Raw genomic sequence first — 26,949 nt, 5'->3', positions numbered from 1 at the left:
CCCTTTAAAGGGCCCTGTTATCGTCACTGGTGGGAGTCCATAAAATCAGCAGGTTTTTACTCAACTATATAACTGCAGTACAACATATAAGTCATATTATAGATCCTGAGTAGTTTTTGCTTTTGGATGGAGCACCCACCTCGTACTATTCTGTATTTTTGTAGCTGAAACATGAAGTTCTGATAAGTAATTAAGTTCCTCAATAGAAAAACGTCCTTCCTCCCCATCTCTCACAAAGCAGCCTCCGCTGTGAACACAGATCTCATTTCCACTCTAGTCGTGAATCTGATTTATGGCGAGACCACAAAAATCTGAGCCCTAATTAAATTAAGTCTGAAGCCTCTTTCTGCTTTCTCTTCATATATCCGCTGCATTTTTTTATATGCCGCCATCAGTATTTTTTAACTCTGACTTAAACGTAATAACTTTTAATCTTCTTTAGTTTTTTTTTTTTTTATGGACTCTAATTACCGAATGTAAAATGCCGTATTTAAAGCCGTGTCTCAAAAATAAAATAAATGAAATAATTATCTTCTGGCCCTGTAATGAGGCTGGCTTCATTCAGGATAGGAGCTTCTTCAGCTACTGCCATTAAAGGGGTAGTCCGGGATATATATAACGATGACCTATCTTTGGTATAGGTGATCAATATATAGATCGGTGGAGGTCTGACATCTGGCACCCCCATTGATTAGTTACGCTGCCAGCCCAATGTACTCAGTGTTTAAAGTTAGCACAACACAGCTTTATACACCGTTTGGTGGCCGTTCTCAGGTGCTGCTGCTCATATTGAAGTGGATGTGATCTGAGCTGCTGTACCCACGAATGGCTACTACATAAATTTTCTTCTTCGTCTTCTTCCGCCTCCTTCTTCCTCCTCCTTCTTCCTCCTCCTCCTCCTCCTCCTTCCTCCTCCTCCTTCTTCCTCCTCCTTCCTCCTCCTCCTTCTTCCTCCTCCCACTTCCTCCTCTTCCTACTTCTTCCTTTTCTTCCTACTTCTTCCTCCTCCCACTTCCTCCTCTTCCTACTTCTTCCTCCTCTTTCTTCTTCCTTCTCTCTCTCCTTCCTCCTTTTTCTCCTTCCTCCTTTTTCTCCTTCCTCCTTTTTCTCCTTCCTCCTTTTTCTCCTTCCTCCTTTTTCTCCTTCCTCCTTTTTCTCCTTCCTCCTTTTTCTCCTTCCTCCTTTTTCTCCTTCCTCCTTTTTCTCCTTCCTACTTTTTCTCCTTCCTCCTTTTTCTCCTTCCTCCTTTTTCTCCTTCCTCCTTTTTCTCCTTCCTCCTTTTTCTCCTTCCTCCTTCTCCTCCTTCCTCCTTCTCGTCCCTCCTCCTTCTCCTCCCTCCTCCTTCTCCTTCAGAGACCCTTTCGGACCGACAACAAAAAAGTAGCTTTTACTCATTGAACAAGCTTATGGGGCAAAAAAAATCACTACAGGAACTATGTGAATATCACAAATGGTTCTTTTTGGGGCCATAGATAAAAGATCAACACCCAGTCCCATTGACAATGAATGAAGCGATGTAGTTTGCAAATGTGGGAAAACTTTTTTGAAGGTAGTCTTTCTCACTGATGACAAGCAAAGATTTTGAAAATAGTAAGAAATTAAATGACAAAGTACAGCAGAGATGTACGGGAATTTTCATCATCCATTGTTGTATTTTGTTTCTGAGTACCGTAAGTTAAAATCATTTTTTTATTTATTTTTTGTTTCAGAGAACCCGAGGTCAGAAGAGAAAGAGAAGCTACCTGCTTGATGATGACTTACCGGAGGTCAGGGTTTGTGTAGGTCTTATGTAGGGGACTGGTGGAAATCTCTTGATACAGCGATGTTGTATTTCTCACACGCGTCTCTGGTTGTATCAGGAGCGAATGTCGAGGGAGAGGAGACGACAACCAATGCTTTTAACTAAAAGGCTAAAATCGGAGGACCTAAGAACCGAATGTGCGTCATGTAAAGGCATCGGGGACAATGAGAACCTCGTCAGGTACCATATTTGGATTTTCTTCTTCCGCGAATAAGTCACATTACGTTTACTATGTGGACACCTGACCATTATGTCTCCAGTGAGCTTGTTGGGTGTTCCATTCCAAAGCCATCGTGGTAAAATGGTGGTGGGTGGCCTTCAATCCTCTACGAAGGCTTTCGTCAAGGTTTTGGATTATTGGGAGTTTATGCCCATTTCTCAGGTCAAGGTCTAGCTTCATATTGGCATTTCGTGGGAGTTCCTCCACACCAAACTTATTAAGTTATGTCTCTACTTGGCTCTCTGTGTGCACAGGGGTGCAATCGTGCTCCAACAGGAAAGAGCCTACCCCAGACTGTCCCCACAAAGTTAGAAGAAACAAATGTGTAGAATGCCTCATGGACAGAAGATGCCACCCCCCCCTACCAGTCTGCCAAATGGTGATTGATCGATGCAAAAAAAAAAAAAACCCATGCTTCTAGGGTTCGGTGACCACTTGCTTTACACCGCCGCAGCTTGGCATTGAGCGTGAGTGGTTTCTTAGATTTAAGACCTTATCGACTGCCACCTTACCAGAACATAGGTTGTCCGCTATCACTATGGATGCTGGCAGTCTTCAGGCTTTTGTTCTGCCCTAACACAATTGGCAGTTTCCAGTTGGTTGCCATTGCCTTGGGCTTTCTGAAGGCCGCCATACCTACCATGTGAGATCTCCTATCCCGCCTGCTGCTGGGCTTCATAAGAGATTAGTGGTGGGCTGAGACCCCACTAAAGCAGAGATCCCATGCATGTGTGGATAGAAAAAATAACTTTGCCTACTTACTGGACAGCTTCCTTATCTCCCACTTCCTGCACTTGACTTTTTCCATTCGGTACCATGGGGTAAAACTAAGGACACAGTTTGCACAGTCGCTGTGTTTGTAAGGTCTTTCAATGTTCATGCAGAAAGGATAGTTCAGTTTTTTTCCTTCATTGTCCATGTTTTTTTTATTTGTAAAGGTTAACAATCTATAACTGCACTGAATCATTGACTCTTTGGAGCTGGAGCAGCTCTGGCTCCCCTCTCGCAGCGTGGATCTCACAGAAAGGCTTAGACTGCAGCATCATCCCCTCCTACCCCCACTTTTTAACATTTTATAAATGTTACTAGAAACTCACTTTTTAGTAGCAACAAGAAGAGAAAATAGGAAATTGCCAATCAACCTCCACAAGAATTATTCCAAGTTTTCCTGCACATACAACTTAGAAATATCAAGACCGACAATCTGTAGGGATGGAGGCAGGAGCTCATCTCTTTTTGCTGAACTACCCACTTTTCATAAAGTTAAAGGTGCTGACAAGTACAGGCGTAAAAAAGCACCAAGAGTTGCAAACATTTTTCCAGTTATGAGTTGTGCAAATATTTTCCGACATTTCCAGCAGTTTTATGCCTGAAAATGAGCAAAATTTGCTTGATGAATCAAAGCCTGATCATGTTTGGGGTGGCACATGGTTCTCTTATTTCCTTTCATTTACTCTTCCCTTTTACTTAACAAAGGCTTTCTTACTTGTCTTCTAAACCCCCTGGGCCTTATTGACTGGGGTCATTCATTCATTTAGTGAGGAAACCTTAGGGAATACATGGCGGATCCGTTGGCGAAATAATTGTCAGCACTCACATATTTCACTTGTAATGATGAGATTTCTGCAATTCTGTAATTGATGTGTCGGGTTTCAATAATTAGTGTCTCACATATGCTCCCCATCACATGTAATTAATGAATAGCTTGTGTGATTTAGCACCTCGAGCCTCCTGGTTCAAGAAAACCTTTGCACGCCAAAGCGTTACTAAAAGAAGTTCATCATGAGAATAGTTATGTTCCTGTCTGTCTCTACTGTAGATGAGATATTCTTGTGCACGGGGCAGTATTATAGTAGTTATATTCTTGTACATAGGAGCAGTATTATAGTAGTTATATTCTTGTACATAGGGGCAGTATTATAGTAGTTATATTCTTGTACATAGGGGCAGTATTATAGTAGTTATATTCTTGTACATGGGGCAGTATTATAGTAGTTATATTCTTGTACATAGAGGCAGTATTATAGTAGTTGTATTCTTGTACATAGGAGCAGTATTATTGTAGTTACGGTATATTCTTGTACGTATAACCGATAAGAAACAGCAGTACAAGATATGAGAAAGGGAAAAAAAAGTATAAAGAAGCAAGTTTATTAGTAATAAATATACCACATTTAGAAAATGGACCAATACCATCTTAATTGAACACTATAAAAATCAAGTCCTATTCTCCGATAACCCCATATGGAGTATTTGATTTAACTCCTAATGATCCTGATAGTTTTACTACCGTACTTGTCTGATACCAGATAATAGATGCGGCATATAGGATATAGAAAATGGGGAAGCCATGTAAAATATTACCTTGGAAGCAATTTTTAAGTAAAACGTATATCCCTGTGTGTAATGTTGCATCTCGGAGGATGGCTATCTTTAGTAGAGCCCAGCTTTAGTTATGGGCCCGTATTTACTTTAACCGCTCATACACTTCTCATCCGTCTTTTACGTCTCTGATTTGTTCGTATCAAACACATTTCCTGAACCGACCGCACTAAACAAAGCGAGCGCTCCGCCACCGTCTGACTGTTCCCCCGTCCTCATAAACACAGTACTTATCCTGAATCATAGAATTGCTTTCGCTCAGATAGTCGGCAAAATTACCGCTCTGTGGTTTCCTCAAAATGCCGTCATCCGTCAGCTGCCACATTAAGGCCGGGGAGAGCGGCAGTCAGTGGGGCTCCTTGAACCGTTGTGTAGAGATATGCCTTCAACCACCGGATGGGATGTGCGGGAAGAAGCCCTAACCTTTCCTTGTTCAGTCTAGACATGGAGAGCTGTGCCGTGATTTAATGCTGGCATTTTATTTTTCTGTCTTTTTTTCCCTCCTTTGTTTTAAAAATAATGGAAACATCCGTCAAAGTATTGAGTCGTTGGTTGCGTTCCCTTCCTTCGGTCTATGTACTTTTGTTTATTTTTGTCCGTATTAATTTCTTTCGTATTCAAAATTTTACGCATTTTATTTTACATTTTAAAGTATCTGATACCAGAAATTAAAGAAATGTTCTACAATGCCAATCCAACCGTTCCTTGCTGCTTCATCACTGACGATCATGGTGTCTCTGATCTTTGGGTTTGTTTTTTTTTTTTTTTAGCCAGTGATCTTTGTGGCAACTAGAGGCAGCCACTTGCTAAAGCGATCACGTAATTGTATGGCGTCATTCGTTAGATCGGTGCAAGTTCCTTCTCTGGGGACCTCCACTCATTGGAAAAAAGGGGGTCTTTTTCCCAGCATTGTTCTTCTAAGCCAAAAGAAGTTACTTGGACTTCCAGGTTGCGCATAGACCTTGAAGCCCCATGAAAGTAATGATGATGGTCAACTTTAGAGCTTGGCTGTCTCCATCAGAGCCGCTGTCTTCATGCCAGAAAAACAGTGAGCAGTAAGTATCCCACCCAAGAGCAATCACTGACGCTTCCAGAGGGTAGGTGAACATTTCCGTAGGCTTGACTACACCTTTATCACCTTTCCAAGGGAAGATTGAGAAGTGCTAGATATTTTTTTTCTTTGTTCCATTCTTGGTCCCTCCACAGATCAGCGGAATGGGGACGGGGGGGGACTTTTTTCTAGTTTTACAGTTTTTCCCACCCAACAGGAGAAGATTAGATTGACTGGTCACACATGCTGATTGTTCTTTATGAGAGAATAATAGTCAAGATCAGCACTTTCCTATCTTCATCATTGTCCTTTGGTGCTCCTGGATGAAATATTTAGGTCTGGACAAAAAACGGGCGAACAAAGGACATGAGTTCCCTGTCGTTGTGAACGGTTAGGATCCCAGCTGTGAAACAACGACTGATTTAACAGTTGTGATGTATTTGTTGGATATGCGACCATTTCTACAGGCTTGATTTACTCATTTGTCTCTCTTCTATAGGAAAGTTATTACTTGTAAGATCAGCGTTGGTTTCACCACTATGTCTTTGCCTGATGAAGAGACCTGTGTAGTCTCCAAAGCTTGCAATTTGTTACCAGCTTTCCAGTTAGCCATTAAAAGGTATGAACCACTGAGGACTCGCAATTCTAAATATTTTTCCATCAACTGGCTAACAGGGTACCAAGATATATATCTTTCCAGTTTCACCACTGAGACCTCCATAGATGGCTACAACAAAAGAGTTATGTCCTCCATTCTTTCCTTGAGTCTAGCAGACCTGGAACAGCGCTTTTTGTCTCTCATGCTTTTTGCCAGCTCCATTCAGTCACTGGAGGAGCTTCACTTCCTCTGTCTTCTCTCTCTGACGCTCCTCTTCCGCTGTCTCTCTCGGACACTCCTCCTCCTCCTCTATCTCTCTCGGCCCCCCTCCTCTGACTCTCTCGGGCACTCCTCCTCTGTCTCTCTCGGACGCTCCTTCTTTCTCTCTCACATGCTCCTCCTCCTCCGCTGTGTCTCTGGCGCTCCTCCTCCTCTGTCTTCTCTCTGACGCTCCTCCGCTGTCTCTCTTGGTCGCCCCTCCTCCGCTGTCTCTCTTGGTCGCCCCTCCTCCGCTGTCTCTCTTGGTCGCCCCTCCTCCGCTGACTCTCTTGGTCGCCCCTCCTCCGCTGCCTCTCTTGGTCGCCCCTCCTCCGCTGCCTCTCTTGGTCGCCCCTCCTCCGCTGTCTCTCTTGGTCGCCCCTCCTCCGCTGTCTCTCTTGGTCGCCCCTCCTCCACTGTCTCTCTTGGTCGCAACTCCTCCGCTGTCTCTCTTGGTCGCCCCTCCTACGCTATCTCTCTCGGCCCCCTCTTTCTCCATTCTCTCTCGTGCCCCTTCCTTTGTCTCTCTCGGATGCCCCTCCTCCGCTGTCTCTCGGATAGCCCTCCTCCGCTGTCTCTCTCAGACGCCCTCCTCCTCTGTCTCTCTCGGTCGCCTCTCCTCCCCTGTCTCTCTCGGTCGCCCCTCCTCCCATGTCTCTCTCGGTCGCCCCTCCTCCCATGTCTCTCTCGGTCGCCCCTCCTCCCATGTCTCTCTCGGACGCCCCTCCTCCGCTGTCTCTCTCGGGCGCCCCTCCTCCGCTGTCTCTCTCTCGGACGCCCCTCTTCCGCTGTCTCTCTCGGACGACCCTCCTCCGCTGTCTCTCTCGGACGCCCCTCCTCCGCTGTCTCTCGGACGCCCCTCCTACGCTGTCTCTCTCGGACGCCCCTCCTCCGCTGTCTCTCTCGGACGCCCCTCCTCCGCTGTCTCTCTCGGACGCCCCTCCTCCGCTGTCTCTCTCGGACGCCCCTCCTCCGCTGTCTCTCTCGGATGCCCCTCCTCCGCTGTCTCTCTCGGACGACCCTCTTCCGCTGTCTCTCTCGGACGACCCTCCTCCGCTGTCTCTCTCGGACGCCCCTCCTCCCCTGTCTCTCTCGGTCGCCCCTCCTCCCCTGTCTCTCTCGGTCGCCCCTCCTCCCATGTCTCTCTCGGTCGCCCCTCCTCCCATGTCTCTCTCGGACGCCCCTCCTCCGCTGTCTCTCTCGGACGCCCCTCCTCCGCTGTCTCTCTCGGGCGCCCCTCCTCCGCTGTCTCTCTCGGACGACCCTCTTCCGCTGTCTCTCTCGGACGACCCTCCTCCGCTGTCTCTCTCGGACGACCCTCCTCCGCTGTCTCTCTCGGACGCCCCTCCTCCCCTGTCTCTCTCGGTCGCCCCTCCTCCCATGTCTCTCTCGGTCGCCCCTCCTCCCATGTCTCTCTCGGACGCCCCTCCTCCGCTGTCTCTCGGGCGCCCCTCCTCCGCTGTCTCTCTCGGACGCCCCTCTTCCGCTGTCTCTCTCGGACGCCCCTCCTCCGCTGTCTCTCTCGGACGCCCCTCCTCCGCTGTCTCTCGGACGCCCCTCCTCCGCTGTCTCTCGGACGCCCCTCCTACGCTGTCTCTCTCGGACGCCCCTCCTCCGCTGTCTCTCTCGGACGCCCCTCCTCCGCTGTCTCTCTCGGACGCCCCTCCTCCGCTGTCTCTCTCGGACGCCCCTCCTCCGCTGTCTCTCTCGGACGCCCCTCCTCCGCTGTCTCTCTCGGACGCCCCTCCTCCGCTGTCTCTCTCGGACGCCCCTCCTCCGCTGTCTCTCTCGGACGCCCCTCCTCCCCTGTCTCTCTCGGTCGCCTCTCCTCCCCTGTCTCTCTCGGTCGCCCCTCCTCCCATGTCTCTCTCGGTCGCCCCTCCTCCCATGTCTCTCTCGGTCGCCCCTCCTCCCATGTCTCTCTCGGACGCCCCTCCTCCGCTGTCTCTCTCGGGCGCCCCTCCTCCGCTGTCTCTCTCGGACGCCCCTCTTCCGCTGTCTCTCTCGGACGACCCTCCTCCGCTGTCTCTCGGACGCCCCTCCTCCGCTGTCTCTCGGACGCCCCTCCTACGCTGTCTCTCTCGGACGCCCCTCCTCCGCTGTCTCTCTCGGACGCCCCTCCTCCGCTGTCTCTCTCGGACGCCCCTCCTCCGCTGTCTCTCTCGGACGCCCCTCCTCCGCTGTCTCTCTCGGACGCCCCTCCTCCGCTGTCTCTCTCGGGCGCCCCTCCTCCGCTGTCTCTCTCGGACGCCCCTCTTCCGCTGTCTCTCTCGGACGCCCCTCCTCCGCTGTCTCTCTCGGGCGCCCCTCCTCCGCTGTCTCTCTCGGACGACCTTCTTCCGCTGTCTCTCTCGGACGACCCTCCTCCGCTGTCTCTCTCGGACGCCCCTCCTCCCCTGTCTCTCTCGGTCGCCTCTCCTCCCCTGTCTCTCTCGGTCGCCCCTCCTCCCATGTCTCTCTCGGTCGCCCCTCCTCCCATGTCTCTCTCGGTCGCCCCTCCTCCGCTGTCTCTCTCGGGCGCCCCTCCTCCGCTGTCTCTCTCGGACGCCCCTCTTCCGCTGTCTCTCTCGGACGACCCTCCTCCGCTGTCTCTCTCGGACGCCCCTCCTCCGCTGTCTCTCGGACGCCCCTCCTCCGCTGTCTCTCGGACGCCCCTCCTACGCTGTCTCTCTCGGACGCCCCTCCTCCGCTGTCTCTCTCGGACGCCCCTCTTCCGCTGTCTCTCTCGGACGACCCTCCTCCGCTGTCTCTCTCGGGCGCCCCTCCTCCGCTGTCTCTCTCGGACGACCCTCTTCCGCTGTCTCTCTCGGACGCCCCTCCTTCGCTGTCTCTCTGGGACGCCCCTCCTTCGCTGTCTCTCTCGGACGCCCCTCCTCCGCTGTCTCTCTCGGACGCCCCTCCTCCGCTGTCTCTCTCGGACGCCCCTCCTCCGCTGTCTCTCTCGGACGCCCCTCCTCCGCTGTCTCTCTCGGACGCCCCTCCTCCGCTGTCTCTCTCGGGCGCCCCTCCTCCGCTGTCTCTCTCGGACGCCCCTCCTCCGCTGTCTCTCTCGGACGCCCCTCCTCCGCTGTCTCTCTCGGGCGCCCCTCCTCCTCTGTCTCTCTCGGACGCCCCTCCTCCGCTGTCTCTCTCGGGCGCCCCTCCTCCGCTGTCTCTCTCGGGCGCCCCTCCTCCGCTGTCTCTCTCGGGCGCCCCTCCTCCGCTGTCTCTCTCGGGCGCCCCTCCTCCGCTGTCTCTCTCGGGCGCCCCTCCTCCGCTGTCTCTCTCGGGCGCCCCTCCTCCGCTGTCTGTCTCGGGCGCCCCTCCTCCGCTGTCTTGTCTCGGACGCCCCTCCTCCGCTGTCTCTCTCGGGCGCCCCTCCTCCGCTGTCTCTCTCGGGCGCCCCTCCTCCGCTGTCTCTCTCGGGCGCCCCTCCTCCGCTGTCTCTCTCGGGCGCCCCTCCTCCGCTGTCTGTCTCGGGCGCCCCTCCTCCGCTGTCTTGTCTCGGACGCCCCTCCTCCGCTGTCTCAGACAGGTTGGTTCCCCGGCGGTGCAGCGGCGCAGGCAGTGCCATGTTAGGCGGTAGCAATAAATGGTCATATAGTTGCATTGCGCAGCTGAATGTAAAGTGTGACTGGGGAAAGGATCAGAATATGCCTGCACCCAGCGTACACTGGAATATTTCTTTTTAGGTTTTAATTTATGTTGTTCCTCAGTAGTAATTGCATACTAGGGAGAAATCTAAATCAGTGAAGCATCCTTTCTAATTAAAATTTACAGAGAGCGCAGGCTTGAGATATATACGGCGTGCCGCTTGTCATTTGTCGAGGCGTATTATTGGGAAAGAGAGCGATGTACTGGTAGAGCTCGGCCCCCCGAAAGGTCACTGACTAAAGGATAAATTGTTAAGGAGAAGGAATACATAAAACCCGGCCTACATTAATATCCATCATGGAGACCGCACCGAAAAGCAACACAGGAAATTTTTTTGGAAATGGTTAAGCTGCAGAAACACAATCTATCACTGTTTTTTGGGGGTGGAATTGGAAATCCTCTGTGTCTGTCGAGTAGGTTTTAAGATCTGGGTTTTATTTGCTTAACGATATAATGGTTAATTAAAGCCGTATATTTAGCAAGTACTATATGCGGTATTAATGTGCAGAGCAATAGCAGAAATGCGGGAAAGTGCCTTCCGAGGACTGCAGAAGGCGGGTTTATTAATGAATGTAGCAGAGCACCACGTGTCCTAGGTTCTGGCTTTGTGCTGAGATACACTTTTTATGACTATTTTACATGGCGACCAAACTTATACATCTGTGCCCGCTCCTGCACCAGGGCGGACCACTGATTGCAGGGACTGAAAGGCACAGGAAGTGGCTGCTGATTGGCTGCTCACATGGGAGGTCTTGTTATGGTCCACGCAAGGCCACAAGGAGAGAAGTGTCTTATTGACACCCGTGAATCGGCACCGTTGGAGCTGGAAATATTTTGTAGCCACAACTATGTTGATTGGATCTTTTTTTATGGACTCTGACATGCAGTTGATGTGTCCTACCTGTCTTGTAGATATGGGCCTATATGTAGACACAGAACAAACCCAGTTATGTAGGATCTGTATATTAAAGTAGCTGATATTTGGGATCTACACTAGGTACTCTGAAGGGAACCTCCTTTCGTCTGTATGTCTCCATAGTTCAGTCAGTAGCCCAAGGCCTGGGACTTCCCGCAATCACATCTTAGCCTAGAAGTAACATACTCACATAATACACTGCTCAAAAAAATAAAGGGAACACTAAAATCCCACATCCTAGATATCACTGAATTAAATATTCCAGTTGCAAATCTTTATTCATTACATAGTGGAATGTGTCGAGAAGAATAAAAAATGATCAGTCTAAATCAGAATTAATATCGCACGGAGATCTGGAGTTGGAATGATGCTCAAAATCAAAGTGAAAAATCAAATTACAGGTTGATCCAACATCAGTAGAAATTCCTCAAGAAAAGAAAATGATGCTCAGTAGTGTGTGTGGCCTCCACGTGCCTGTATGACCTCCCTACAATGCCTGCGCATGCTTCTGATGAGGCATCGGTTGCTCTCCTGAGGGATCTCTTCCCAGACCTGGACTAAAGCATCCACCCTGAACAGTCTGTGGTGCAACGTGACGTTGGAGGATGGAGCGCGACATGATGTCCCAGATGTACGCAATCAGATTCAGGTCTGGGGAACAGGCGGGCCAGTCCATAGCTTCAATGCCTTCATCTTGCAGGAACTGCTGAGACACTCCAGCCACATGAGGTCTGGCATTGTCCTGCATTAGGAGGAACCCAGGGCCAACCGCACCAGCACATGGTCTCACAAGTGGTCTGGGGATCTCATCTTAGTACCTAATGGCAGTCAGGCTACCTCTGACGAGCACATGGAGGGCTGTGCGGCCCTGAAAAGAAATGCCACCCCATACCATTACTGACCCACTGCCAAAACGGTCATGCTGAAGGATGTTGCAGGCAGCAGTTCGCTCTCCACGGCATCTCCAGACTCTGTCACGTCTGTCACATGTGCTCAGTGTGAACCTGCTTTCATCTGTGAAGACCACATGGCGCCAGTGGCGAATTTGCCAATCCTGGTGTTCTGTGGCAAATGCCAAGCGTCCTGCATGGTTTTGGGTTGTGAGCACAACCCCCATCTCTGGACATTGGGCACTCAGACCATCAAGGAGTCGGTTTCTAACTATTTGGTCATTTTGCAGGGCTCTGGCAGTGCTCCTCCTTGCACAAAGGCTGAGGTAGCGGTCCTGCTGCTGGGTTGTTGCCCTCCTACGGCCCCCTCCACATCTGGTGTACTGGCCTGTCTCCTGGTAGCGCCTCCAGCCTCTGGACACTACGCTGACAGACACAGCAAACCTTCTTGCCACCGCTCGCATTGATGTGCCATCCTGGATGAGCTGCACTACCTGAGCCACTTGTGTGGGTTGTAGAGTCCGTCTCATGCTACCACGAGTGTGAAAGCACAACCAACATTCAAAAGTGACCAAAACATCAGCCAGAAAGCATTGGTACTGAGATGTGGTCTGTGGTCCCCACCTGCAGAACCACTCCTTTATTGAGGGTGTCTTGATAATTGCCAATAATTTCCATCTGTTGTCTTTTCCATCTGCACAACAGCATGTGACATTGATTGTCAATCAGTGTTGCTTCCTAGGTGGACAGTTTGATGGCACAGAAGTTTGATTTACTTGGAGTTATATTCTGTTGTTTGTGTTCCCTTTATTTTTTTGAGCAGTGGGTTTTGATTTTTTTTTTTCTTTTCTGGTTAACTGTTCTGCTAGCTTTCCTATCTGTTCATGCAGATGCTGGTGGACAACGAAAGAAAAAAAAATACATGTTAGACTAGAACTGCTATAATATTACCCCTTTCTTTGTACAATAATATACCTACTAGAATACTGACCCCATGTGCAAGAATATAACTACTATAATACTGAGCCCTATGCGTGCACACTGTCAAACGCTGCATAATATGTTGGTGCTATATAAATAAAAAGATTATTATTATGCACAACAATATAGCTACTATAATACTGCCCCTATGTACAAGAATATAACTACTACTATGAGGCTGCCGTCACACTAGCAGTATTTGGTCAGTATTTTACATCAGTATTTGTAAGCCAAAACCAGGAGTGGGTGATAAATACAGAAGTGGTGCATATGTTTCTACTAGATGGTGGCCCGATTCTAACTCATCGGGTATTCTAGAATATGCATGTCCACGTAATATATTGCCCAGCCCACGTAGTATATTGCCCAGCCACGTAGTATATTGACCAGCCACGTAGTATATTGCCCAGTCACGTAGTATATTGCCCAGTCACGTATTATATTTCCCAGCTACGTAGTATATTGCCCAGCCACGTAGTATATTGCCCAGCCACGTAGTATATTGCCCAGCCACGTAGTATATTGCCCAGCCACGTAGTATATTGCCCAGCCACGTAGTATATTGCCCAGCCACGTAGTATATTGCCCAGTGACATAGTATATTGCTCGGCCACGTAGTATATAGCACAGACACGTAGTATATTGCGCAGTCACGTAGTATATAGCACAGACACGTAGTATATTGCCCAGTCACGTAGTATATTGCCCAGCCACGTATTATATTGCCCAGCCACGTATTATATTGCCCAGCCATGTAGTATATTGCCCAGCCACGTAGTATATTGCCCAGCCGCGTAGTATATTGCCCAGCCACATAGTATATTGCCCAGCCACGTAGTATATTGCCCAGTGACGTAGTATACAGCACAGAGCCACGTAGTATATTGCCCAGCCACGTAGTATATTGGACAGTTACGTATATCACAGGTTAAAAAATAAACATATACTCACCTTCCGAGGGCCCCTTGTAGTTCGATCACATGACCGTGACATCATGGCAGGTCCTTCTCCCATACCATCCTTGGCACCGGAACCTGCCGCTTGCATGGAGCGGTCACTGGAGCGTCGTGAAAGGTGAGTATATAATGATTTTTTATTTTTTTAATCATTTTTAACATTAGATGTTTTTACTATTGACGCCGCATAGACAGCATCAATACTAAAAACTTGGTCACACAGGTTTAATAGCGGCGGTAACGGAGTGAGTTACCCGCGGCATAACGCGGTCCGTTATGCCGCTGGCATTACCCTGTGTGAGCGGTGACTGCGGGGAGCATGGAGCAGGCGCTGACTGCAGGGGAGGGACTAATCGGACTGGGGCCGTCGCTGATTGGTCGCGGCAGCCATGACAGGCAGCTGGCGAGACCAATCAGCGACTTGGATTCCATGACAGACAGAGGCCGCGACCAATGAATATCCGTGACAGACAGAAAGACAGACAAACGGAAGTGACCCTTATATTGTACGTAGATTATACTTTTCCTCTAATTGTTCCACTCCTGGTTTTGGCTTACAAATACTGATGTAAAATACTGACCATATACTGCTAGTGTGACGGCAGCCTAATACTGCCCCTATGTACAAGAATATAACTACTATAATACTGCTCCTGTGTACAAGAATATAAGTACTATAATACTGCCCCTATGTACAAGAATATAACTACTATAATACTGCCCCCTATGTACAAGAATATTACTACTATAATACTGCTCCTATGTACAAGAATATAACTACTATAATACTTCTCCTATATGCAAGAATATAACTACTATAATACTGCCCCTATGTACAAGAATATAACTACTATAATACTGCTCCTATGTACAAGAATATAACTACTATAATACTGCCCCCTATGTACAAGAATATAAATACTATAATACTGCTCCTATGTACAAGTATATAACTACTATAATACTGTCCCATGTACAAGAATATAACTACTATAATACTGCCCCATGTACAAGAATATAACTACTATAATACTGCCCCATGTACAAGAATATAACTACTATAATACTGCCCCTATGTACAAGAATATAAATACTATAATACTGCTCCTATGTACAAGAATATAACTACTATAATACTGCCCCATGTACAAGAATATAACTACTATAATACTGCCCCTATGTACAATTATATAACTACTATAATACTGCTCCTGTGTACAAGAATATAACTACTATAATACTGCCACCTATGTACAAGAATATAACTACTATAATACTGCTCCCATGTACAAGAATATAACTACTATAATACTGCTCCTATGTACAAGAATATAACTACTATAATACTGCTCCTATGTACAAGAATATAACTACTATAATACTGCTCCTACATATAAGATTATAACTACTATAATACTGTCCCTATGTACAACAATATAACTGCTATAATACTCCTATATGCACGAATATAACTACTATAATACTGCCCCTATGTACAAGAATATAACTACTATAATACTGCCCCTATGTACAAGAATATAACTACTATAACACTGCTCCTATGTACAAGAATATAACTACTATAACACTGCCCCTATGTACAAGAATATAACTACTATAATACTGCCCTTATGTACCAGAATATAACTACTATAATACTGCTCCTATGTACAAGAATATAACTACTATAACACTGCCCCTATGTACAAGAATATAACTACTAAAACACTGCTCCTATGTACAAGAATATAACTACTATAATACTGCTCCTATGTACAAGAATATAACTACTATAATACTGCCCCTATGTACAAGAATATAACTACTATAATACTGCCCCTATGTACAAAAATATAACTACTATAATACTGCCCCATGTACAAGAATATAACTACTATAATACTACCCCATGTACAAGAATATAACTTCTATAATACTGCCCCTATGTACAAGAATATAACTACTATAACACTGCTCCTATGTACAAGAATATAACTACTATAATACTGCTCCTATGTACAAGAATAAAACTACTATATTACTGCTCCTATATACAAGGATAGAACTACTATAATACTGCCCCTATGTACAAGAATATAACTACTATAATACTTCCCCTATATATAAGAATATAACTACTATAATACTGCTCCTATGTACGAGAATATGACTATTATAATACTGCTACATATGTAGACTATAATTAGTACGGTAATAGATCACATATGCGGTAAATGGTGACTTGCTATATTTTATGTAAAATTGAAATATTTGCTTTTAGACCATGTAACGGGGTCTGGGTACCTCCTTCAGTACCATCCCGTGTTTCAGGAGTTCCACGCTGCTTTTGCTGGATTCTGAATGAAGGATGCTGGCTGGAATTCCTTGGTTACGTGAGAGCATATAAAAGCTGACTGCTACCCCACGTATTTCCAGTCTAAAAGAACTCACTTTATTTTCAGCACACAGAATATATAACACAGATACACAGGACAGGCCAATAGGAAAACAGCTGGCCAGACATACATTACAGAAGCCGCAGGGGGCCGGAGCCTGACGCTATTTACTGTGGGAATTACAAAGGTGGGGGGAGGTCAGAAAGAGAATATCTTGTCCAGGGGCGCAGCCTGTGGACTGATGCATTTCACATGGAAACTATTATACATACATATACTGCATAACATTCTTGGTGCTGGGGGGTTCTGTAACAAACCATATATACAGTATAATGAATAAAAAAAAAAAAAGAAAACCGCATCCGTTCCTTCATCTTTGACCAGCAAGGCGCAGACTTCTGGTCTATGAACCTTTTAAGTGGCTTTCTCTTCCAGACACAAGCCAGAAGTCTAATAGCAGCCGCCGCCATGACTGTCCCTTTCAGATACTGGTCGGCGTATCTAATATATAATTGCCTAGAATACTACTTCCTGCAATTTGTGCCAACTTCCGTGGCTTTGTCCGGAGCTAATGTCCGGAGCTAATGTCCGGAGATAAGTGACGTCAACAGTGTCCAGTGTCTGATTGGTTGCCGCCTGCTGCGAGCGACCAATCAGAAACGTGCCGTACTGTGACACACTCCGCCCGCCATTTTGGTGTGATTTTTGAATTTTTACCTCACAGCAAGTTTCTACTGCGTGGAGGCGGGCCCAGTGACGTTGCTCTTCAAGCTCCTGCCGAATTTCGTCAAAAAAATGATAATACCATTTACCAAAACTATATATATTTAGTTGTGAAGTGGTTCAGTGACATTTTCACACCAATTTTGAACTTTTGTTTGGTGTTTTCTCCATATACTGCCTATTATTTTTGTTCTTTCTTACTATTATTTATTAATTGTATTATTCTTACATTTGAATAAAGTATATATGGATTCTAGACTCCCGATTCTTTAGAATCGGGCTGCCATCTAGTAAAACATATAATATTCTTGGTGCTGGGGGGTTCTGTAACACGGCTCCCCTTTTTAGCGACGCGATCGGCATACACAGTCTGATCCTTAACGGATCGGTTTGGGGATGACCGAAGTTTATGGGGTTGGTACGAGTTCCTTTTGTCGACTTAGTCCATCGGCATTACCGTTTTGTTTGCCGGGTCTGTAGTGGATGGTGAAGTCCAGAGGTTGTAGGGCTAAACTCCACCTCAGTAATCTGGCGTTGTCTCCGGAGACCCGATTAAGCCAGACTATGGGATTATGGTCCGTTAGGAGGGAAAACTGTCGTCCATACAAATATGGTTGTAACTTTTTGAGTGCCCATACTATTGCCAGGCACTCCTTCGTGATGGCCGCATAGCTCACTTCACAGGGTAGTAGTTTCCGACTCAGGTAAGCTACCGGGTGTTCTTGGCCGTCCGGCCCGACTTGGCTCAGTACTGCCCGCAATCCAAACATAGAAGCGTCTGTGTGGACCAGGAAACGTTTAGTTGGATCGGGTGCGGCCAATACAGGGGTATTGGTGAGGGCGTCCTTTAGCTGGCGGAAGGCTTCCTCACACTCTGGGGTCCAGGTTACCTGGCGGGGTTGGTTCTTACGGGTCAGATCAGTGAGGGGCTTGGCTACGCTGCTGTAATTGGGAACGAATTTCCTGTAATACCCCGCTGTCCCTAGAGACGCCATGACCTGGGTTTTAGTGCGTGGGGTGGGCCATTTGGCTATGGCCTCAATCTTGGCTGGTTCTGGTCTCTGTTTCCCACTTCCCACCCAATGCCCTAAATACTGAACCTCTGCTTTGCCCACGTGACACTTGTTTGGGTTCCGGGTGATTCCGGCCTTGTGGATCCTGTCCAATACAGTCTCTAGGTGATTTAGATGCTCTTCCCATGTCGCGCTGTAGATGGCGATGTCATCCAGGTAGGCACACGCATGGTCCTGGAGACCATCCAGAAGCCGGTCAGCCAGCTTCTGAAAGGTCGCCGGGGCAGTCTTCATCCCGAATGGCATAACTCGAAACTGGAATAGGCCAAACGGGGTGACAAATGCCGACTTGGGAATAGCATCAGGACTAAGGGGAATCTGCCAGTAGCCTTTGCATAGATCGATGGTGGTCAAATACTTTGCCCCTGCCAGCCGGTCTAACAATTCATCCACACGCGGCATGAGATGCGTATCCGTCACTGTTTTCTCATTGAGCTTACGATAGTCTACACAAAACCGTGTAGTCCCATCCTTCTTGGGCACTAAGACTACGGGGGATGCCCAGGGACTATCTGACTCTTCAATGACCCCTAAACGCAACATCTCTTGTATCTCTTGTTGCATCCCCTCTCGTACAGACTCAGGGACGCGGAAGGGGGGTTGTCGCAGGGGGGTCTGATCCTGGGTCTCAACCTTGTGTTGTGCCAGGTGAGTGTACCCGGGTTTCCCCGAAAACATCCTCTTTCGCTGCCTCAACAACTCCTCCGCCTGCTGTCTCTCCCGGGGACCTAAGTCTTCATCCCAGTGTACCTGGTCCCATGTTTTAGACTGAGTCCTCTCCCCTAAGACATCAGGCAAGGGAAGTCCGACTAAATCCTCTGCTTCAGGTGCACAGATGGCCACTACCTCTTCAGGGTGCTCCCGATAGGGCTTCAGCATATTCACGTGGAACATACGGATAACCTTGGGGTCGTCACAATCGGCGACATTATAGGTGGTGTCGGCTATTTTCCCCACCACCTGGTAGGGCCCCTGCCATGCAGCTTGGAACTTGTTCTGCCTAGTGGGCTCTAACACCAGGACCTTCTGCCCTATTTCCAAGGTGCGCTCTCTGGCCCTCCAATCGTACCATACGTGCTGGCGCCGCTGGGCCACCTGCATGTTCCCACGTACAGCCTGGCTCAGCTCCTGTAGGCGGTCCCAGAATTCCAGCACATGGGGTACAATAGGTACCCCTTCTATGGTGCCCTCCCCTTCCCAGTGTTCTAGCACTAAGTCTAGGGGTCCCCTTACCCGTCTCCCTTATACCAGTTCGAATGGGGAGAACCCCGTGGATTCTTGGGGCACCTCTCGATAGGCAAACAGGAGGTGAGGCAAGAATTTCTCCCAGTCCCTGTAGGTCCTGGTAAAAGTCCCAATTAGTTGTTTTAACGTCCCGTTAAAGCGTTCACACAACCCATTGGTTTGCGGGTGGTACGGGGTGCTTCTAATGGACTTTACGCCGCACAGCTTCCACAGTTGGTTGGTCACCTCTGCTGTAAACTGGGTACCCTGGTCTGAGATAATCTCCCGGGGAAATCCAACCCGTGAGAACCTGGAGCAAGGCAGCCGCCACCGTCTCTGCCAGTATGTTAGGTAACGCAACCGCCTCTGGATACTGTGTGGCATAATCTACCACTGTCAATATATACCTTTTCCCTGACGGACCGGGTTTGGCTAACGGCCCTATCAGATCGACCGCTACTCGGCTAAATGGTTCCTCCACAATGGGGAGTGGGCGTAATTTGGCCTTGCATCGATCTCCCCTCTTGCCAATGCGCTGGCAACTGTCACAGGTCTGGCAGTATTGACGAACATCATAGGTTACCCCCGGCCAAAAGAAGTTTTGTCTCAGACGATGCCTGGTGCGACTGACGCCGAAGTGCCCGGCCAAGGGTATGTCATAAGAGATTCGCAGTAACTCCTGCCTATACTTCTTGGGAACTACCAGCTGTCTTTTTATAGTGAGGCTCGTCCCTGTGTGGTGCTGCTCTGTGATCCGGTAGAGGAGTCCCTGCTTCCATATAAACTGTTCCCCTTCCAGTACCCTTCTCCCCTCCTGTGCCTACCCACGATATCCCTCCAATGAAGGATCCTCAAGTAACTCCCTCTTAAATTCACCTGGGGTGGCCCAAGAAATGTGCCTGGCTATGGGAATACGTGTAGGGCTGGGATGTCTTACCTGGGCCTCCTCTGAGTGTGATTCCGCCTCTGCAGCTCGAGCTTGTCTCCGGGTGGTCACAGGATATGTCTCAGCCAGAGGGGCAACCGAGAAGGCAGACAACATGGGCCCCAAGTCATTTCCCAGCAAAACGTCTGCAGGCAAATCCTCCATCAAGCCAACCTCAACATCCCCAGCTCCCCAGTTCAGGTGAATCCTGGCAGTGGGCAGTCGATGTATGGCTCCCCCTGCTACACGGACTGCCACTGTCCGGTCCGTCTTCCCTTGGTCCCGGACGAGATGAGGCTTCACAAGGGTCAAAGTTGCTCTGGAATCTCTTAGTCCCTGCATGCGTTTCCCATTAACCCACACGACCTGTCGATGCTGTTGTCGATTATCTGCCCGGGCTGCCTGCACGGGGTCTACTTCATGCAGCACTTCCTCCATGTCTTCCACCCCTTGGTTATTTGTAGCCCCCAATGCCGGGTCAGCTTCACCTTGGTAGCAGTGTACAGCGGCCCGGCAGAAGGTAGCTGTTCCCGCCTTTGGCCACTGGGTATGCTGAGTCCGGTAGGGACATTGTCTTTGCAGGTGGCCCAGCTGACGGCAGGTGTGGCATCGCGCCCCAGGGGAACTGTGGTAGGCCGGGTTTCTAGCTGGTCCCCCTACAATCTTCGGTGGTTTGGGGCCCTCCAGGTCCATGGGCGGACCCCTAGTGACCATCTTTGATCCTGACAACTGAGGCCTCCTGGCGTCATGATGTTCATCGGCCAGACGAGCGGCTTCCTCAAGAGTCATTGGCCGCCTGTCCCAAAGCCATTCCTATGTGTCGGGGTTTAGTCGATTAAAGAATCGTTCTAGCAAGAAGAGCTGGAGGACGTCCTCCTTAGTGGTTGCTTGGCTCCCTTGTACCCACTGTAGCAGTGACCGCCTTAATTTACATGCCCATTCAGCGTGGGTATCGGTTACTCGTTTTATAAGTCCGCTGAACTTTTGGCGGTATGCCTCTGGTGTCAGCGCATACCGGGCCAAGATCACTTCTTTGATCTGCTCATAGTCCATACAGTCCTCATCAGGTACCGTGCGATAGGCGTCCGCTGCCCGGCCTGTCAGCTTGCTGGCCAGAATCTGAACCCGTTCCTCCGGCTTCACTTGATGAAGGGCACACTGCTGCTCAAAGTCCTGCAGAAAGCCATCAATGTCTTCCTCTGCCTCCCCCAACTGTCGGAAGGCATTATACTGGATCTTTTTGTGGCTTACTGTTGAAGGTACCTGGGCGGAAGCCAGAGCTCCCCCTGCTCGCTGACTCTCCTCTCTCCGCTCTGCCATCTCCATCTTGGCCAGCTCTATCATGGTCCGCTCGGCCATCTTCTCCTTCAGATCAGTACGCACATCAGCCATCACCTCTCGTATGATCTCTACTGCAGGATTTGGGCCATAGAACGCCAGTCTGTTCTTTACCTCCCTCTGGAATTCAGTCTCCTCCACGTTCACATTGGAGGGCGCTGCACTATCGTGTTCCATGATGGCTGCTATCAAATCCGCTTTTGTTTTGTTGCTGGCGATTAACCCTCGGGCTTCCACCAGATCTTTTAATGTAGTCCTCTTTAACTTCTGGTAGTTGTCTTCCATTCATTTCTTTCCTCCTGTAGAAGTGGTATCAGATCCCGCTGTCTGCCACCAGTGTAACGGGGTCTAACAAGCTGGGGTACCTCTTTCAGTACCACCCCTGGATTCTGAATGAAGGATGCTGGCTGGAATTCCTTGGTTACGAGAGAGCATATAAAAGCTGACTGCTACCCCACGTATTTCCAGTCTAAAAGAACTCACTTTATTTTCAGCACACAGTATATATAACACAGATACACAGGACAGGCCAATAGGAAAACAGCTGGCTAGACATACATTACAATAGCCGCAGGGGGCCGGAGCCTGCCGCTATTTACTGTGGGAATTACAAAGGTGGGGGGAGGTTAGAAAGAGAATATCTTGTCCAGGGGCGCAGCCTGTGGACTGATGCATTTCACATGGAAACTATTATACATACATATACTGCATTACATTCTTGGTGCTGGGGGGGGTTCTGTAACAGACCATATATATAATGAATAAAAAAAAAAAAAGAAAACCGCATCCGTTCCTTCATCTTTGACCAGCAAGGCGCAGACTTCTGGTCTATGAACCTTTTAAGTGGCTTTCTCTTCCAGACACAAGCCAGAAGTCTAATAGCAGCCGCCGCCGCCATGGCTGTCCCTTTCAGATACTGGTCGGCGTATAAAACATAATATTATGTTTTAGATGAAGGAGAAATCTTGTTTAGCTTTGGTTCCCATTTGCATAGAGACGCCGCGCGCTCGGAACACACGGAAACCGCTTGTAATATTTCTCGCTGTGAAATAGAGATAACTGAGCCAACAAGAATCTAAAAACACCAGTGGCAACGCCAGCTCTGTGCATGAAGGAGACAATGCGCCAGCCAAAGGCGGACGATTTGCATTTCTTGATGCCGTACTTGTGCACTTATCAAAGCGCCTTTTCTTTCTTTTTTTTTTTTTTTATTTATGTAGAATATTGTAGACCGGTTTTCCATTGACTGTTACGTTTCTGCATTCACTTACCGTTTTGTTTCCTCTCTGCACATCTGCAAAGAACTAAGAATCACGCGAGCGTTTCAGCTCTGAAGGCCTTTTGTTCTTAGATGTTATTTTAAGGAGTTGGCGATAATTATCCTGCCGAGGACGTAATTATAGCAGGTGTTTTCCCCTTTTGCGACTGGCAGAATACGCTGTGCCCCAGATTACTGTCGGCATCATACGAGAGATACAGTATGCAGGTGTGTGTGCGAGAGCCAAGGCAAACCATGGTGTTTGGGAAAGTACAGTTGGAAGTGATACGTCAAAAATGCTTAAGAAAATGTATGCCACCATCATGCCTGAGCTAATAGATGGATCTTTGCAACAAAATGCAATGTGTGGGAAGACCACCTGTCTCGTCAGTGAGAAGAACCACCAGTTGGTGACGTTAAACCAGCCATAGGTGGTATGCGGGAAAGAACCTGTAACTGGCGCTCTTGGATAGCGTTATTGGCCGACACGTGAGCCGCCTGTGTCTCCTCTTCAGTGTGCGATGGGGCAGATGGATATTCGCTGCTGGGACCTTTGTTGTGAATGTTGCAAGTTATGATCGTTCCCTTCTCTTGGGGACAGGACAGCAGGAATCTTACATGATGGAGGGTCAATTTTGAATGACAAAATTGGAACAGATAACATTTGCTGATACTGTAGGAATGGCCAATGGTACTTTGATAATAGTTTATAGTTCCTAAGGTTCAAGGTAGTCAAAAGTCTATTGAATTTAACTTGTAGCATAGCACCAAGTTGATCCGGAATAAGAAAACCCTATAAAGCAGATGTTAATTGTCCCATATTGATGGAAAAATGTCTCCCGACACTACATATGGCAGTCAGACTAGTTCCATGGATCAATGTCTCATCACAGAATCTAGTACCCATCCTGTAATTTTTTTTTTTTTTTTTTGAGTAAAAACTTGCGGGCCCTTTGTTCTTGTAGTGAATCAACCATTCCAAAATCATCTGGAAGAGTTCCATAGTCTCACTGCTCTTACAGTAAAGAATCCATAGTCTCACTGCTCTTACATTAAAGAATCCATAGTCTCACTGCTCTTACAGTAAAGAATCCATAGTCTCACTGTCCGTACAATAAAGAATCCATAGTCTCAATGCTCTTACAGTAAAGAATCCATAGTCTCAATGCTCTTACAGTAAAGAATCCATAGTCTTACTGCTCTTACAGTAAAGAATCCATAGTCTCACTGTCCGTACAGTAAAGAATCCATAGTCTCACTGCCTTTACAGTAAATAATCCATAGTCTCACTGCTCGTACAGTAAAGAATCCATAGGCTCACTGCCCTTACAGTAAATAATCCATAGTCTCACTGCTCATACAGTAAGAATAGCCTCACTGTCCTTTCAGTTAAGAATCCATAGTCTCACTGCTCTTACATTAAAGAATCCATAGTCTCACTGCTCTTACAGTAAAAAATCCATAGTCTCACTGCTCTTACAGTAAAGAATCCATAGTCTCACTGTCCGTACAATAAAGAATCCATAGTCTTACTGCTCTTACAGTAAAGAATCCATAGTCTCACTGCTCGTACAGTAAAGAATCCATAGGCTCACTGCCCTTACAGCAAATAATCCATAGTCTCACTGCTCATACAGTAAGAATAGTCTCACTGTCCTTTCAGTTAAGAATCCATAGTCTCACTGCTTCTACAGTAAAGAATCCATAGTCTCACTGCTCTTACAGTAAAGAATCTATAGTCTCACTGCTCTTACAGTAAAGAACCCATAGTCTCACTGTCCTTACAGTAAAGAATCCAAAGTCTCACTACCTTTACAGTAGAATCCATAGTCTCACTGTCCATACAGTAAGTAATCCATAGTCTCACTGTCCTTACAGTAAAGAATCCATAGTCTCACTGCTTTTACAGTAAAGAATCCATAGTCTCACTGCCTTTACAGTAAAGAATCCATAGTCTCACTGCCTTTACAGTAAAGAATCCATAGTCTCACTGCTTTTACAGTAAAGAATCCATAGTCTCACTGCTTTTACAGTAAAGAATCCATAGTCTCACTGCCTTTACAGTAATGAACCCATAGTCTCACTATTCTTACAGTAAATAATCCATAGTCTCACTGCTCTTACAGTGAAGAATCCATAGTCTCACTGCCTTTACAGTAGAATCCATAGTCTCACTATTCTTACAATAAATAAATCAGTCTCACTGTCCTTACAGTAAAGAATCCATAGTCTCACTATTCTTACAGTAAATAATCCATAGTCTCACTGCCCTTATAGTAAATAATCCATAGTCTCACTGCCCTTACAGTAAAGAATCCATAGTCTCACTGTCCTTCCAGTAAAGAATCCATAGTCTCACTGCTCTTACAGTAAAAAATCCAGTCTCACTGCCCTTATAGTAAAGAATCCATAGTCTCACTGCCTTTACAATAGAATCCATAGTCTCACTGTCCTTACAGTAAGTAATCCATAGTCTCACTGTCCTTACAGTAAAGAATCCATAGTCTCACTGCTTTTACAGTAAAGAATCCATAGTCTCACTGCCTTTACAGTAAAGAATCCATAGTCTCACTGCTTTTACAGTAAAGAATCCATAGTCTCACTGCTTTTACAGTAAAGAATCCATAGTCTCACTGCTTTTACAGTAAAGAATCCATAGTCTCACTGCCTTTACAGTAATGAACCCATAGTCTCACTATTCTTACAGTAAATAATCCATAGTCTCACTGCTCTTACAGTAAAGAATCCATAGTCTCACTGCCTTTACAGTAGAATCCATAGTCTCACTATTCTTACAATAAATAAATCAGTCTCACTGTCCTTACAGTAAAGAATCCATAGTCTCACTATTCTTACAGTAAATAATCCATAGTCTCACTGCCCTTATAGTAAATAATCCATAGTCTCACTGCCCTTACAGTAAAGAATCCATAGTCTCACTGTCCTTCCAGTAAAGAATCCATAGTCTCACTGCTCTTACAGTAAAAAATCCAGTCTCACTGCCCTTATAGTAAATAATCCATAGTCTCACTGTCCTTACAGTAAAGAATCCATAGTCTCACTGCCTTTACAATAGAATCCATAGTCTCACTGTCCTTACAGTAAAGAATCCATAGTCTCACTGTCCTTACAGTAAATAATCCATAGTCTCACTGCCTTTACAATAAAGAATCCATAGTCTCACTGCTCTTACAGTAAAGAATCCATAGTCTCACTGTCCTTACAGTAAATAATCCATAGTCTCACTGCCTTTACAGTAAATAATCCATAGTCTCACTGCTCTTACAGTAAAGAATCCATAGTCTCACTGCCCTTATAGTAAATAATCCATAGTCTCACTGACCTTACAGTAAAGAATCCATAGTCTCACTGCCCTCACAGTAAAGAGCTCATTTGTCTAATCCCTCCTATATCAGCTGGTTTGGCCGACCTTCATGTTTGTTGAGGTTTTCATGCTGTGGGAAATCACTTAAAGTGACACAAGCCGCCTTGAGTATTGTTACACAGCACCAGTTCTTTATAGTAGCCGGAGAGAAGTTGAAAACATTCCATATTTGATACATGTGGTGTAACTTGTATACAGGGACACTGTGGGCACGGTTTTGTCGCCTTGCTGCAGGGTTGACATACTTTCCTCGGGGTAATATAACCTTCTTCACATGTCATTGCTTCCATGGAAAACAAATGTTATGATTAGTCAAGGAAATCTGTTTTTTCATGGGGCTTTTAAACGCTTTCACATAAAGGATAATTAAAGAAATGACTTCTAATTGTGAGCCAAGAACTGCTGCGTTGATTTTGGTAATTTGTCCTTCACACCAGAGAAGTATTGTAAGGTAAACTCGTGATTCCTGCTCGACCGTGAGCGTTATCTTCACCCCCAACATCGTGGAATCAAAGGTTTGTCAGGTGCTACTTTGGGTACACGCGGGAAGGGTTACTCTCCCTCAGTTCTGATTGCCGCTGCTGATGGGGGAAGGGTAATATTGGTTTACAAGATGCACGTCCATGTTTTCCAGTAATCTGTTGGAAGTCTGCGCTCTACAGTCTTACATTCCGAATCGTTTCGGTATCGCTTGGAGTCATTTCCTTCTTATCCTTGTCTCTTCTCTTTTCCATATATTTTCATTTTAACTTACACTATCATTATCCATTCCCGTCTTTTCCCCTTTCATGATTTTTCTCTATTCCCTGTCCACTTTTTTCCTATCTTTTCCATTAGCTTATTTAGTGTTTCCCGTTTTTCCTTTCCCTATTTATCTATATTTATTATTTCCACTTTTATTTCTTATGTTCCTTCTTTATTTTATCTAGTTCGCCACCATT

The 26,949-nt window shown here is 47.0% G+C and overlaps 1 protein-coding gene across 10 annotated transcripts in view; it reads left to right on the top strand.

Annotated features, from left to right (window-relative positions):
* The window catches only part of PHF14 (PHD finger protein 14), a 263,915-nt gene that overhangs the window by 112,995 nt on the left and 123,971 nt on the right, over positions 1-26,949 (top strand). For all 10 annotated transcript variants that reach the window (XR_011313935.1, XR_011313933.1, XR_011313934.1 and 7 more), the window contains exons 16-17: positions 1,710-1,766; positions 1,860-1,981. Coding sequence is in view for 7 of the 10 variants with exons in the window: in XM_069729337.1 (XP_069585438.1) it covers positions 1,710-1,766; positions 1,860-1,981 (179 nt within the window). In the remaining 3 variants the exon portion in view is untranslated. The remainder of the gene's footprint in view (positions 1-1,709; positions 1,767-1,859; positions 1,982-26,949) is intronic.

This window comes from Ranitomeya imitator, chromosome 6 (genome assembly GCF_032444005.1).
Source record: "Ranitomeya imitator isolate aRanImi1 chromosome 6, aRanImi1.pri, whole genome shotgun sequence".
Taxonomy (NCBI): Eukaryota; Metazoa; Chordata; class Amphibia; order Anura; family Dendrobatidae; genus Ranitomeya; species Ranitomeya imitator.
The sequence above is the reverse complement of the archived record's forward strand: the minus strand, read 5'-3'. Positions and strand labels throughout refer to the sequence as shown.